Source organism: Neoarius graeffei, chromosome 9 (genome assembly GCF_027579695.1).
Source record: "Neoarius graeffei isolate fNeoGra1 chromosome 9, fNeoGra1.pri, whole genome shotgun sequence".
Classification (NCBI taxonomy): Eukaryota; Metazoa; Chordata; class Actinopteri; order Siluriformes; family Ariidae; genus Neoarius; species Neoarius graeffei.
Genome location: NC_083577.1, coordinates 62048961 through 62065471, shown reverse-complemented (window position 1 = coordinate 62065471; position 16511 = coordinate 62048961). Strand labels below are relative to the sequence as shown.

At 36.7% G+C, this 16511-nt stretch overlaps 2 protein-coding genes across 4 annotated transcripts; both read right to left on the bottom strand.

Moving 5' to 3' along the window:
- Positions 1-2093: 2093 nt before the first annotated feature.
- Positions 2094-5587, bottom strand: LOC132891307 (homeobox protein Hox-A1-like). 3 transcript variants are annotated; one of them, XM_060928804.1, is made up of 2 exons: positions 2817-3363; positions 2094-2712 (listed from the first exon to the last, which is right to left on the bottom strand). In XM_060928804.1, the coding sequence occupies exons 1-2, from the start codon at positions 3289-3291 to the stop codon at positions 2381-2383; spliced, it is 807 nt and encodes a 268-aa protein (XP_060784787.1). In that variant the 5' UTR covers positions 3292-3363; the 3' UTR covers positions 2094-2380. The 3 variants fall into 3 exon arrangements, 2 of the variants coding, with proteins under 2 accessions (XP_060784787.1, XP_060784788.1); XM_060928805.1 differs by having other exon boundaries at positions 3195-3363; XR_009655305.1 differs by lacking the exon at positions 2817-3363 and adding an exon at positions 5396-5587 and having other exon boundaries at positions 2635-2712.
- Positions 5588-8594: 3007 nt separating this feature from the next.
- Positions 8595-16218, bottom strand: hoxd3a (homeobox D3a). Its single transcript, XM_060930043.1, has 4 exons — positions 15624-16218; positions 13414-13476; positions 10489-11021; positions 8595-10203 (listed from the first exon to the last, which is right to left on the bottom strand). The coding sequence occupies exons 3-4, from the start codon at positions 10925-10927 to the stop codon at positions 9455-9457; spliced, it is 1188 nt and encodes a 395-aa protein (XP_060786026.1). The 5' UTR covers positions 10928-11021; positions 13414-13476; positions 15624-16218; the 3' UTR covers positions 8595-9454.
- Positions 16219-16511: the final 293 nt, after the last annotated feature.

Genomic DNA, 16511 nt, shown 5'->3' with positions numbered 1-16511 from the left:
TTACTATGCTTATTTTAAAAAGCAAGTCCTTCAGATTTTTCTAAATTGTAAAAAAACAACAACAACAAAACAAAAAACTCCAGTTAGACTAAATATGTATTTCACAGATATCTTTCTAAAAGCAGTAGTATGAGAAATGGAACAGAAACAGCAACCTTTATTCATGCGAAGGAACTGTCTATTGCTAGTAGATTTCTGAGGTGTAGTAGTGTATGACCAATATGAAGTGTAATGCTGAATATTTAAGGTGATGTGTTTGACTTATTTTCTGTAATTGTAAGTAACTGTTGGTGTATTGGGCTGTATGAGGGATTGGAGGTCAAGCAGGTTTAGAGCTTGCAGATACCTGGCCAAGTCTATGACTGGGATAAAGATATTGTCAGGTGAGCATTTATACAGCACTTCTCTTATGCGCTTAAGATGTCGCTGGCTCATGATAAGTTACTTAATTACTCATTTTAAGCTCATGCTTGTAAGTGGACTGTTAACTTTTTAAACCCAAACTCACAGGCTGAGCTGTCAGCTAGCCATTTTTCATATTTAATGGTCATAGGCTACTTTACTGGAATAATGTGTCTGGGATTACAAATGAAAAGCACAGGGAATCATTCTTTATCCTGCGGACAGATTAAATTCCTAACCCTGTTACTGTTAGGAACACTTTTGGTTTTACTTAAATTAAAGCTTAATTGTATTAAAGATTATTTTAAACAAAATAATCTACTTCTTAGAATCTATAGTTGTAATTTATAGTATAGCCAAGTTCGTTCCTCAGAATAATCCATTTCTCTGTATGGGGGAGGACTAATATGGTGATGTGCTGTAAAACACAAAGAGACTAGATGTCTCTCATTCCATGGTGAAGATGAATGAAGATGTGCTTTATTCCATCATAATTTCTCTGGGAAAATGCTCTAAAGGATGTCCATATGGATAGGATTGAGACAGAGGGATGCATGTGAGGTATTTGTGTGTGTGCAGTGGTATAGACATTGCTGCAGTAATTGATGGCAGCTTTCCTGTGTGATCAGTTTGTCTGTCAGTTTGAAGGAGGTGGAAAGAGAGGGATGAGGCAGCAGTCTCAGAAAAAGGAATGAGCAACCACATAATGTTTGCTAGGTTAAATCTTCTAATGATAAGTATAAATCATCAACTACTGCTGAGCTGAATACATTCCAAAGGTGTTGTGTATCTTGAAACAAAATGATAGGAATGTCAGAATCAGTATAGTGAAAAATTTCTCTTCTGCTTGACATCAGCATTGAAATAGTAGGCTAAAACAACAGCAAGTGTACATGGTATGAACATGAACCTTGTATGGGTATGTACTAATTTCAAAACATGACATAAGCTGAAGGAATAAAGGGCATGAATATTTTTATAAACGTGGGCTTTGAGCTTAATTTCCAAAATCACCCATCTAGTTGGCAACTTTGAAGAATTCCTGATATGTTTGGGGTAAATGGACTGAAGACCAATTTAAAATAAATTAAAATAGACGTGCTTAACCCTCTATGGTATGGTGTTACCTTCAGGCAACATTGCAAATATTTTTTTTTACCCATTGCGATCATAATACATACCATAGAGGGTTAAACCAAAGTTTTCATATATGATGTTTTGCAGTGATTTAATTTTTTATAGTATATTCAAAGATAAATCTAGCCAAGGTACAATTAATTGCTTTGTCGTTAATCTTGTAAAGGCTATGTGTATTGTGTGGGTAAGTTACAAAATCATTGTGTTTCGATCACCACTTGAGTTGCTTATCTGTTTCTTATTTTTGAGCATTTGACAAGTATCTATTCGTCTATTAATTAGTTAATTAGTGTTCGCAACCTTCACACTTACTGGAATATTTGCTACTAATTATTATCTGGGAGATTTTTTTTTCAAGGATTCTCCATTTTGCATTTCTCCACATAAGTTTACCTAACTGGAAAATTAAGGTCCTATGTTACACAGTCCTAACCTGAGAGTGATACACATGAGCAGCACTGTTGTACCATCAATAGAAGTATAGTTTCTATTTATTATAACAATAGTGTTAGTTCTGATATACAGTACATTCCATGTTAATAATCTAAACATAGACAAGCTTTTCTCAAGACACTGCATCTGTTATAGCTATAGTAAGAACATTACACAACTTTAAAAAAAAATACATTCGTGGTCCTTGGAAGAAATTAAATATTAGGAATTACAGTAAACGCTTTCAAAGGCACTGAATTTTACATTTGGCAAATTAGCAATAAGGTCCTGCTTTTTACAGATTATTAATAGAAAATGCAAAAATATAATTATTAATCAGTTTATTTATAAATAGTGCAAGCAAATAATTGACATAGTGCAAACACTTTGGGCATTTGGCACAGACAGGCTATATGGGTTTTCGCAGAGAGGCACTTTTATGATAGCATGAGTAGCAGGGGAAGTGAACAGGCCGGGAGCCTGTGGAGGAAGGGTGCAGCTCTGTGGAGCTCGTAATCGGGACAAGGCCCTCCTCCTTCTCACGCTTCTTCTGCTTCATTCTTCTGTTCTGGAACCAGATCTTGACTTGCGAGTCGCTCAGATGCAGCGCGCTCGCCATCTCGGCTCTTCTCTGCCTGCTGATGTACTTATTAAAGTGAAACTCTTTCTCCAGTTCAGTCACCTGTCCAGTAGTAAAGCTGGTGCGAGCTGTTGTAGTCAAGCCGCAAGCTAGTGAACATCCTGCAAATATATTACACCGTAAATGAGTCGTAGGTTGGGCAAAACATTATAGGCATTATGTTGTCAGATAAACACGCCCCTCTGGTATCATTCCTAAAACTTACTTTGAGGGTTGTTTCTTTTTGTTTTCATCCATTCGAATCCGTTCGCTGCACCCCCCGTGTCCTCTGACCGAAGTGTTATTAAACAACTCCCATGAGACGGTGTAAAACTTTGGTAACTATCAGAGGCGAGTAAACTTTTCCCGTTCTGCATAAAAGCATGTTCTTCGCCCGTACTGTGGAGACAAGACTCCTTTAGACAGAACGACGCGCTTCTTGAGTATACAGAGCTCATAAACTGAGCACGTATAATGCAGTCCTCAGCTTCAGCGTAGGCTCCACAGGATCTATCATCATTAAGTAAAGCATTTGGCCGAGGCGCCTCAAACCCACTCGAGCTATATTGCACATCCGATGTCAGAATAACATGGTCCACCATACCTGTCTCTAGTCTCCCCTGGGTCTCTCCCTGCTGCTCCACCTGACAGAATTTAGACCTGAGAGACATGCCTTCGCCTGAGTCTGAATACAAGGACATTACAAGTCTTAGGTGGTCAGTTCAAAGGGTGTATGATAGCCACCGCCGCTTGTCTTCATGCCTTACTGTATTTTGAGGCTCAACATGTAAATAATGCCCACCACTAAAAGGGGCGTGGACTTGCCCTCCCAACCAATCGAACCACAGATCTGTGTTCTGCCTTCTGCGTTTATCCTGTTGAGCTACAACTTTCACAGACTAATATTTAAGCTTATATCTCATATTATTGCTTGCTACTTGCTACCTCTTTCTAATTTTAGCCTACTTTTCCCAAAAATTTTTTTGAAAAACGCTAACTAAACTCACAAGCTAAATATATGCAACACACAGTTTAATTAAGTTTTTAAAAGATACTTTGCTTATTTCGGATTGGTCTTCTTTATTACTCACTGCAGTCTCCTCATAGACTTTCATGCCTACTGCTCTGTACGTTTTAACAGCTCATTAATCAGGCTAGTGAGATTAAACTAGCCTTCACCGTTCCCACTCAAATGCATAAGCTATTCATCTATGGGTTAATGTTTTCCTTAAATTGTGAGGGGAGGTATTTTGCTCTGCCACTTACTACATGGCAGCTTCAGCCATAATGCATTTTTTTTCCTTGGGCTTAGTCCTCGCATAACAATTACGCACTATATGTGATTAGTCTTAAGCGGCCCAACACTGTCGACAGCAGTTACGTCTCACACTGTTCTGTAACCTCTTTGTCTTATATGAGAGAGAATTGGTCGCTCTAAGTTAATTATTTAAATTAGACCAACTGGCTCAACCTACTATTTTATCAGTATCCTTTTGCCCTTCCAAAAAGTGCACTCTGACTATACAATTATAATTTGAGGCCACAAGTGCATGCTCATTTCCAAGTCTATATTTCAAGGGGTTTTTTTTTGCATCGATGTTTCCTGCACTAGTGTATAGCTTATTAAGCTATAGCTCTCTGAAGCCTGTTTCAATCCTTAAGCATTTTATTCTGTAGAACACGATATAGAATAAGCATAAGCATTTTATTCTATAGAACACGATATCATGCAAGATAGGCTAATAATGTACCTAAATAGGTAGGACTGTAGGCTAATTTATGAAGGACTTTGTAAGAGCTAAAATGGCTCTTTTTTATTTTTGGGAAAATAGGGTACTAAATACACTAGCATTATTAGTAGAAGGAGTGTGCATTAGCTACTTTCAAATAATTGCTCAGCACGCCTACTTAATTCCATCTCATTTTGAACTTAGTTTCCAAGTAATATTAAACATAGGGCCTGTGTTAGTGCAGCCAGTTTAAGAGGTCAGGAACCACTGTGGCTATAAAACGACAGCAAAACTACTTTCAGGTATTTTTCCCTTTTCTAATTAGAATTCATATTACTGTAATGTTCATGCTCTTTTACTTCATTTGAGCTCTGAGAAGTTAATACGTTGTAAACGAAGCTAAAATAACTCATTCATAAAGTTAGTTTAGTAGGTGCATACCCAACTCCTTTTTTTAATCTTAAATCCAACTTTAGTTATTCAGTTATTCAGCCTTATTCCTATTTTAAGTACCTGTTTATTTCAGCTGATCCCGGTCTCACTATGATAAATCACAGTGTTTCAGATAGAAGCTCGAACTATTAGACTTTCTAGAGCAACATAATCTCATCTCATATGTCGTCTGGCTATAAAATAACCCGAACCCCTGCAGATTTAACACATGCCTTGTCTTTCATTATTTTTCTCTATCTGTGAGAAAGACCTTTCTGTCACAACTTACTGTGATCACTTCCGATGTCAAAAGGCTGGCAGAGTAATTTTCTTTGCCAGGACTATCCGGATAAGGCAATTTAGAACCACCAATTCATTAATGATGTAGGAAAATGGCTGCCATTATTGTGCATTGACCAAAACGGTAGGGCCGTGGGAAACGAAAACCTGTGAGACATGCCCAAATTCAGACTAAAATATTTTCTGTAACATTCCATTTGAAACTCGTCATTTCTATTCTATTTTGTGCAATAGCTTAGGGTATTGAGCAGTAACCATTATCGAGCTATTTCGGATGAATATTTAGTTACTTTGAAAAAGCATCTTAAACAGTCTTTATGAAGTGTAAATATGGTGTACCTACCCCTTTGCGGAGTAAACCAGTGAGCGTCTCATCCCCACTATGTAGCTTTAAGATCTCCAGCCTTCACTTATCCGTGCTCTGATTGCACCGCAAGCATGCTGTCACACTCCTTTTCTTGAGATAAAGTTTGGCCTCTCGCAGTTTGAAATGTGTTTCTAGAGTTGGGAATGCAAAAGCTTTGTTCATACGGAGGTGGAATCAGCGGCGAGGCTGAAAGCGGCGAGTTTTTGATTAATGAGCTTTGAAATACCTCGCTAGGGGGGAGGCGGGTGAGAGAGCCATTCAGTCAGAGAAGGATTGCCATGCCTATAAAACTAGCAATGTGTAGAAATGCTTCTATTCTCAGTGCTATTTATTGTCAGGTTATAAGGTGGATTTAAATAAATATTTATATTTATTTAAATCCAACTTATAACCTGACAATAAGTTATACAGAGGTATTTGTTGGATGATATTGAAGAGACGCAATATTTAGTTGAGTAGCTTTAAATTGTCGCAGGGTATTTGATAATGCGTTTATAAAAACTGTTTTCTGCAGTAGCCCAATTGTTTTATGATATCAAACAGTATTTTTGTTATTTTTAAAGAACATAATGCGTAGATAAGTTGCAGTCTTAACCTGGATATCTAAATGTCTTTTAATTGCACGACTGTTGTACGTACTATTAATTAATTAATTAATTAATTAATTAATTAATTAATTACATATTCAACGTTCATTCTCCATAGGGTAGCATGATGTAATACACATAGGATAAGCAATATGCTAACAATATTGCATGCTCTCAAACCAAATGATCTAATTAATTAATTAATTAATTAATTAATTAATTAATTAATTAATTACAAGTGTTTTACTGGGAAATACGCAACTAGTACTTTTCATACGAAATACATCTGGGACACTGAGTAACATGTTTTCCATATCTTCACTCGTGAGGAAATCAATGAACTTGATTGATCGATTTTGATTAACTTGCATAGGTTTTGTTTGTCTGTATAATAAAAAGAAAATTACATGTTGGCTTGAAGATATGAAGTTTTTTTTCTTGTGCTAAAAAACTCGTATTTTTCATACGAAATCCATCGCTGATCTGAGTGACTAATTTAAATAATATTGGCTGGCGTTGAGTGGTATATCAGATATATTCCATTCAGCTAGCATGATATTGAACAAGTAGAAGACGAGTTCAGTATTATGCTAGCTGAATGGGATATATCTGATATACCATGAAAAAGCCAGCAATAATAATAATAATAATAATTATTATTATTATTATTATTATTATTATACATACATACATACATACATACATACATACACATTCGACAGAAAAAACCTGGTAGCCATGTTTGTTTAAAAATTGTCACTGTCGCTCCTCGCATGGAAGTTTTACATGTAATATGTATCTTATGGCATTTTCAATTCACTGCGACAGTTTATTGCGGGTGCTGCCGGCGAACAAAGAAATGCTCCTGTATGCCCAACAGAAAACTTTCTCATTGAATATTCGCGTCAGTTCCACCATGTGACATCATGTTGTCTTGACAACCATGCAATATCGTAAACCATATTCAACATTCATTCTCCATTGGGTAGCATGCTGTAATACACATAGGATAAGCGATATGCTAACAATATTGCATGCTCTCAAACCAAATGAATGAAACCTGCTAGAAGGGAATAGAATATATGTTATTTACCAGCTGGGAGGTCCGTATCGTGAAATACCGTGACCAAGGTCTTGAACGTACTGACCGAGGCCCTCTGGGCCGAGGTCAGTATTCAAGGCCAAGATCACGGTATTTCACCATACGGATCGACCTTAAGCCAGTAAATAATATATTTATTTTTTTCTTTACCAAATTCTAACAGAAAAAGAGAGTGCCCGAAAGGGAAAACCGAGCCGAGCCGCCATTTTGAATCCTCATTCATGGCTGTAATGCAAATGGCTTCCTCCTCGGTATACAAGTGCACATCCATGGCAGGAAAAAAACTACATTTTGCCACCTATGTAGTCCTCTATTTATACAAATCGGAGTCATTCAGGATTCAGCCATGTTTTTGCTCAGCGTTAGCAAGTTAGAGGTTTTTAGCTTTCTCCTGAAATGTTTTATTTTATTTCTTCTTCCTCAGGGTAGTAAAACTCGCTTTCGCTGTGAAGACTGTCTTTATCGCTATCCATGCTGTAAAATTAATGCTATTCTCCTGTGAAATGCGAAAATAAATGTTGACAAAAATGCTCCTATGTTTGTTGTTGTTGTGAACGAGCAAGTCACCAGAGGTCCGTAACCGGGGTCCATACCGTAGGATATGGACCCACTGGCCAGCCAATCAGAGCACAGGATTTGGACCATGAAAAAAATAAATGTTTTTATTCCATCGAAAAAGTGTCCTGTATGTATAATAATTTCAAATATCTTCACTCGTGAGGGTATCGATAAAATCATTCCCAGTGTTTTCCCGCTGACTAGACATGCGTTGTCAAAATGGTGAACCGGTTAAAATAAAAAATAATTTTGCTTAACTTGCGGGTTTTTTTTAATGTGTCTATATAATATAAAGAATGTTACATGGCGGTGCAAAGATATGAAATTCATCTTCTTGTGTTGAAAAATATTTCACTTATTCACTTTGCTCACCATTCACCACTCAGATAAACTTCATATCTTCACGCAACCATGTAATATATATAATATTTGCGTCAGTTCCATCATGTGACATCATGATAAATCTCTCTCTCTCCCTCTCTCTCCATATATATATATATATATATATATATATATATATATATATATATATATATATATATATATGTGTGTGTGTGTGTGTGTGTGTGTGTGTGTGTGTGTTACGTATTAATCAGCATTAGTATGTAATTAGTGCATTTCCCATGTTAAAATTGATTTAACCGTGAAATAGTTGTTTATTCGCATAAATACCTTTATAGTTTTATGCTCTTCAGGCTATATTATTTCTGAATGGCAACCGAGGATGCGCACGGGGCGCGCCAAGCCCTGCCTTCTTTGTTTACTGTCCATATCATTTCAAAATGGCGTCTTGGTCTCATACGTTATGAGAGAGGGTATCCTGGGTGGGAATGAGGTAATATTAACATTAGACATACAGGTTTGTATGTCCAGCTTATTATATCTTGAATAAAATAAATGCATGATAACACAAATATGATTTCACTCATTCAGTTTAAGCACTTTATTTACAAAATCTATAACACAATAAAATATAACATTTCCATATCGTTATCATTTCGTCAATTTGCGTGTGGACTATTCACTCACAAAACAAAATTTGTTATGGGTGATTAGGGCAAAGATGTGAGAACAAAAAATGTGCCAGATTTTCATTTGAAAAAAACACCACCACGTAAATCCTTTACTGTCTTTTTTCGAGTTGCTGCAGCGAAAGAAAGAAAGAAAGAAAGAAATACACCAGTCACGTGTTGTCGTTTTGTTTGTGTTGATAATGCCGCACGCAATCTTCCCAATTAGGTTGCATATTTTTTTTTTTTTACTATAATCCATATAAATAATCCATGAAAACATAAATAATATGTGTTACAAAAGTCATAAATAATAAATATACAATAGTGATAAATGTTTGCCATACAATCTCATGAAAATAATAAATAATGACACTTTTAGTGTGAACTGATTCATAGGTACCAATGACTAACAGACGACTTAACAATGGCAATGATTTTTTTTCCCTACAAATTCCATCCCTATAAAGATGGGAGCCTAATATTGTAAAATCTACAGAACTTACCTTCAAGTAATAAGATATGAAATTTCCTTCATTTTACGCACTGCTCTTTCAAGATCTGAACGACTGACAACAAACACTCTGTCGCTTCTTCAACAGTCAGGAGATATGGACCACAGCTTAAAAATTGTTACAGTCATAGCAGTAATAGTACTATCAATAATAATACAGGAGTAATACATTGTGTCTCTCTCGAAGTGTAGTTATATAAATTACTTTTAACTCATGAGGTAATAAAAAGCGACACTTCGCTTGGGCACACGCACGTGAGATCCTTACAAATGAGTAAGTTTCGGCGCTTCCTGCAGCCTTCCCTGAGAAGCGTGGTGAGAGCTGAGGTCTGTGTATGTGGGGTGAGGGTCACACGGTCCATGATGGTGGTTGCCCGGAATCTGAGCAGCACAACTATAGTCCACACTGGCGGATGAAGGATGAGGAAGGTGACCGAGGTTGAACATCGGGCCCGAAGCTGGCATCGAATCAACAAAATTCCCCCCAACATACACAGGACTGCCTTGCAAATTAGCACTGGCAAAGCTTCCGTTCCCTTGCATGCCGTGGTGCTCATACTCTGCACCCGGGTACCTTTTTTGCTGTGGTATACAGCCGCCCAACGGCGCCGTGTACGCAGCCAAGCCGTACATGTTTTGCTGAGGTTTGGCAAAGGACGGAGGAGACGGAGCATCATAGTTCAGGCTGTTTACATTTGGAAGCTGACCAGAATATCCAACGTGATTGGGCCCACTTAGCGGCGGGCTTCTGTCCGGAGAGTGTCCTAAGGGAGAGTGCATTATTCCCTTGGATTTCTGATCCTTTTTGTACTTCATTCTCCTGTTTTGAAACCAGATCTTTATTTGGCGCTCGGTGAGATTGAGCAGATTGGCCATCTCGACTCTTCGTGGGCGGCATAAATAGCGATTAAAGTGGAATTCTTTCTCGAGCTCCACGAGCTGGGCGCTGGTGTAAGCAGTGCGCACTCGCTTGGAGGCCGGACCGGGTGGACTTTTGTCATCGCAGGTGTCTCCTGAAATGGATAGTTTTAAAATTCAATGTTTTAGAGATATAAACAGCACGTCAAACAAACTATGTTCACATCTTAATTCATTCTGTGTAGCATATGAAGTGATTTAAATACTTGGGATAAGAGTGACTTGCAATCAATTGGATAGGCTATTTTTACTGCAAGTAAATATTATGCTGCCACCTGAGAACCCGTCATTAATGCATTAGACCAGTCCCTTCCTCACTCCAAACAATCATCCCATACTAGCCACCACGTGGACTAATACATGTTCACATATGGCTATACCTGGAGTTGTGCAGTTGGTACTTTTCTGTTTTGAGTTCTGACGTGTCTCCTTCATCCATGGGAATATTTGCTTGGTGATGACTGACGTGGCAGTGTTGGAGCCACTGTTGTTGGGAGATTTCTTTTTCTGAGTGGTGGTGCTGCTTGAGTTGGGTGAGGTGGGTGCTAAAGGAGGCGCTTGTTGTTGGTCACCAACGCTCTCTGGTTGGCTGCCTTGGCTGCCATTTGGTCGCATACAGCTGCCATTGATGTCGCTGTTTTTGTGCACCGGCGGCCGGACCGTTGTAGATTGCACGGAACAGATGGGACCCTGATAGTCATTTTCTATGCTGGAGGTGGGATAGGATTGATGGGCTGGCCCATACGCGTATGAGTCTGACTTTGAGTATGAATAGCCTCCAAAAAGTCCAGAGTTGTCATAATAAGTGGCTTTCTGCATTTTTAAGATTTTGTACTACTTTGTATGTTTGTCCAATGGCATGGGCTCCTGTGTCATGTGATTGGGACTTCCCACAGGCTCTTTGAACTTTGATCTGCAAAGAAAGAAGTAAATTCACAAATCAGATCAGTTAATCGTTTCTGATTTGAGTATAGTGGGCGTAGATTGCGTTGTTTTTGTTGTTGATCTTTAAAATGTGTAATGTTTAGTGTCAAATTATATATATATATATATATATATATATATATATATATATATATATATATATATATATATATATATATATTTACTGCCTTTATTCGTAAATAAAGTTTTACGAAAACTTTATTTACAACTTGCAATAATATTTGCGATTATTTAAGCCCGATACCTGCATAGATTTTATATTATACCAAAATTCCGATTACAGTTTGAAAGGAAAATGTACTACACATTGTATTGGTTTTAGCCGTGGACACACGTAAACTTGAAACGTTCCTAACCTTGAACTTCAGCATTATGTTTTAAGCACATGCCAGAAACTGAAGTCCAAGTTTCATCAAGATATAGCTTACTGCTCTGCTTCAGTGTTCTGCTGAACCTGAGTGTAGTCATTCATTCATTCATTCGTTCGTTCGTTCATTCATTGATCCATCCATCCATCCATCCATCCATCCATCCATCCATCCATCCTTCAGATTAATTTTAATCAAGGCCTATAAAGAATATAGGCTACTCAACTGCTTGTTTATGCACAGACATACAGAATATCTCAAGCACCCGATTTTTAAAAACACATTTTTACACATTATTTTCCACATTGGATATTCGTTTATGATTTGTCTTCTCGATATAACATCTATCGTGTTGTAAATTTGCCATAATGCACCTGACTGGCCTTTTAAATTGGTCAGTAGTCAAAGCTTCTATTTCCTCAGCAACGTTTCAAGCCTTTCATTTTCAGAAGCCTAAGCAAGAATGCAACAAGAGAGTTAAACTTTAACTTGTTCTGAAAGTTTCCTACTGAGTCAAATGTAAAGACGACAGAAGGCGAATCAGCACTTTTGGCCAGAACAATATCCCTTTCTTTACCACTTCATCGCTCGTCCTGGGGGATGGACATCGAAGTTGTTATCAATGCTTAAAAGAAAAATAATATATACAAGAACATATATATGCCTTTAAGCATGTATGTAACTCGGTTGTAGACGAACTTTTATATGAACCATTCATAGCTGTAAGTCATAGCGCCGAAATCGGTCAAAATCTTCATAGCGCTGTTTTGATATCGATCTGTTGGAGTGCTTTATTGTTAATGTTCATATCATTTATAGCCCATTGTCATAATATCATGTCGTAAGCAATTGCTGTTCCTGAAATCCGATGCATTAGAATGCCTATTTGACTCAATTAAAAATATTTTGTGTTCTGATTTTTTTTTAACTTTATGTTTCTCATAATTGATGAGAGGTGCAGTATGTGACTTCTGTTTTCAGTGACTGCTGTTGTGGAGACTGGTGGTGGTGGATGGGAGGGAGGGCTACCAAACTACGTTAATCATATCACAAATGCTTGGTAAATGCACTGGTGCAATCTGATCACTTTAGCACTCTGAAGTGCCCAAGGGCTTATACTCAGCCACACTAGAATTTCCTACTCTTACCTTATTTTATCCCTGTAAAAAGAGTATGGCTCATAACTTGTCAGCACAGCTTAATACAGTATTAGGCGGCCTGGAGCTCTACAGCACGCAATTCAATGCACCTGTCACTATAGAACCCAGCAAAATGTATGGCTGGTCAATTATATCTGTTATGTCTAACACGGGAGTGAAGCTAAGGACGAGTTACGGTCTGTAGTGTAAAACCCCAAGCGTAGGAGGATGCCCGGGTTCAAGAATGCCTTACTCTGCTAGTACACCCAGGCAGTCAGTATAAATACAGCTACTTCAGTCTACTCCACGCGTTGTAAGATATCGGTCTTGAAATAAAGTAATTTGCGTCATCTTACAATGTAATGAAGAGGATACTGGACAGAAATAAGGAAAATATGCATTGAAATGGTGAAGACTGCATGGAAGCGGTATACTCTGCTCTCTTTTGGGATATGGGTGGTTAATATATTGCTTATTATGAAATTCACATGCATTTCTTTATAGCTGAAAAGAGATACATTTAAAACGAAGGCCGTTTCAATGACATTTCCATGTCACAAGAATATGTGTTTGGTGGGCCCAGAGTGCCGTGTGTAATAATTACTCTCAATCCTGTAGCTCCTAGCCTATCAGGATAGAATATGTATTATACATATATAGCTAGTTTTAGATATCCTATTCCATATCAGGCCGTGACATGGATTCATTATGGTGTGACTTTGTATCATTTATTAAGTTTTAAAAATGTACTACTTTTGAGTGGCATGGATTACCATCTTAGACGAAAGTTAAAAGTGTCATGAATTAAAATATTTCATTTCGTTTGTTTTCATTAAAGAAATAAGTGACTTACCGTAGCCTCTATTGCTCTGTTTTCTGTTTTCCCTCAAGCGCTTCTCATTATTTGGTCCACGACCTGGAGGATGAAAACAAATTTATTGATTTGTTGCTGTGTTAACTGTGTCTTTACTTCTGTATTTGGAAGAAGAAGAAAAATATTTAACAAAGGGGCCTACGCATCTTAAAACTACTATTACTACTTCTATGTAATATCTTCCTGTTGTTGGAAATTTCTACCTAAGTTTTTTATATAGCCTATATACACTACAGATGTACAAGGACTCGTATCAAGGAAATATAAAAGTATGTTTGATTCAATTGTTTATGTATGTATGTTTTATTTGTTTATTTATTTGTCTATTTATATTTCTTTCTTTCTTTCTTTCTTTCTTTCTTTCTTTCTTTCTTTCTTTCTTTCTTTAACTCTACTTTTTGTCAAGAGTGTAAGCAACAGTAATATATGTTAAAAGGCAGGTTGAAAAAAAAACTGACACAAGCGATTCTACACAAAGAGCTGGCCAAAATATTTAGCACTCATAAGCCTTTTGGATGACCTTTGGCTTCTCCAGCCATAACTCACTGATTAATGAACAACGGGCGGAAGGTGCTCAAGTAAGTCACAATGAAATCCACACCGCACAAAGTTTTTCCTCCTGTGTTTTAAAACCAAAAGGGCCCGTGAAGATGAGATATTTAAACACTTCTCCAGATCTATCTCCAAGCTAGATGCGCAACTCTTGGGCACATTCGTAAAGTTTGGCGGAATTAAGAAAAATAAGGGACTCTTACTTACGCTATTAGTACGCAGATTCAACCTTTCCAAATATGATTAACAGCTTTGAAATATAGGCTATTACACTTTTGCTTGAGCTTCCTATTTAAAGTTTTGCTTAATGGGATAAATCCTGCTGTCTCTGTGGTTTAACATGGTTTGCCTTTATCAGACTACAATGTTTTCGCCCACGCATTGTTACGGTAAGTTTGGTAGAAATAATGGCACAATGGCTTGTTAAAATAATGAGCTATGAACTCGAGCTTAAATATGTCTACGATTCTGTGTTGATAGTTGTAGTAAATGTTATGTTCTTGTTGGATAATCTTGCTAAAATTAATATTGTGGTTTAATGGTTATTGTTTAGCTATCCTATATAGAAAGAAGAATAATACCGCGCTATTCCAAAGCCTTTCGAAGAGGTAGAACACTGTTAGACTATTTCACAAAAATTGCATCAGTATTTCGTAGAGGCTTCGATGTCATAATACATCTTAATGGCATTATTTAAGTTAGATTAGCAATGACTTCATTTTTTGTAGTCTCTAACACACGTACTATATATATATATATATATATATATATATATATATATATATATATATATATATATATATATGAATGACTACTACTATGTACTCACTACTACAATTAATATTTAACTAACACGTATGGCTTCCTCCTTTTTATAAGCGCTCTAATATTTGTCCAAAAATGTGATAAAAATAGTAATAATAATAAATAAAGGAAAAAATACATCATTAATTTAGCTTCAATTATTATTATTATTATTATTATTATTATTATTATTATTATTATTATTATTGTTGTTGTTGTTGTTGTTGTTAAAAATCATTAATATGGTGTCTTTTATGATGATCAATTTGTCCTGTTTTAATAAAAACATAGTATAGGTTTCATATATTGTGTATATATAGTTATTGCTCTGAAGTATACTTTATTCTAATCTTGAAATCTCGACAACAACCTATAATCCGAAATATAGCAATTGAATTGATTTGAATATGGTAACGTTACTGCTTAACTATGCATATAATCTAAACCAAATATATCATGTCTAATATTACTGTGAGTATAAGACAACAAATTAAAGTGATTTACGATCTTACAAGCTATGAGCCAGAAGGAGAGGTTGCAGTAGTTTCCCCTCTTTGTTTTAGTTTGTAGTTGTCAAATCGCAAAATCAGCTATAAAATCCAGCTTCAGTTGTATGAATGAGACAACCGTCCAAGCTAACCTTTGGAAAGCGCTCATGGATGCTCAAAACTGTAAACTAATTCGAGACTTTTCCCCGGTGTCCATAAATTGTACCTGCTTAGTCAAAGATCCGGAGACTTTAATAAGGATCATCTGCTCTGAATGAAATAAATCATATTTTTGCCTGGTAAAGTCCATGGTTAAAGGTTGCGTTTTGCCATGCAATTGCTTACCTGGGAATCAATTCATCATAGAGTCTCGCTTCTCAGTTTCAATACCTATCCCTGTAGCACCTCGGATATATCCTTCACCCTTTGTCTGTGCACAACACAGTCCTAAACCAGATCTCGCGCTTTTCCAACCATTTCCATATACCAATGCAGACAGTATTCCCGAAAGAATGGAAGCCACTCACTCAACTACCAATAAAAAGCCAAGCAGGTATCCTTATTCCAAAAACGAAATATTGCTTGCAGTCAACCTCCCACTGGATAAAAATAATAAACGTTTATAGAAGCTGGGTCATCGTTGGAGTCTACATTGCGATATTGGCGTTTCACAAACCTTTATCATGACAAATAAAGGCGCTGCCTTAAAATACGAGCATATTTGTTCACGTGATCTGGATAGTAGATTGTCCTGATTGAGGGTGCTACTCCAACCAAACTCTACCTCACAAACCCATTTTAAATGCAGGATCGCAACCTTTTCGTGTAAACCTCTCACTACAGTTAGTCCACCCCACATTCATTAGAAGTGGTTCTAAAAAATTCTTCTGAAAAACCAATCTGTGTACTGACTCCGTCGTTAGATTACGAGGACTTCTGATAAAAGTCTTTGGTATAAATATGACAAATATAATAGCAGGGAATATACTAATGACTATACCAAATGAGAGTAAAACATCACGTTAAAAATGACAAATAGCTTATTTCTTTGTATATATCCCAATATCAACTTCATATTTGAAATATGAAACTGTTATTCAATAAAGATTGGATATTTTGCGTGTAAACTATCATATTAGGTAAATTATCATATTATAATCGTAGATTGCGGGAGTAAACTGTCTTGTATATTTGTCTTTTTAAAATGTTTTTCTAATAGTTTATAATGAAGCC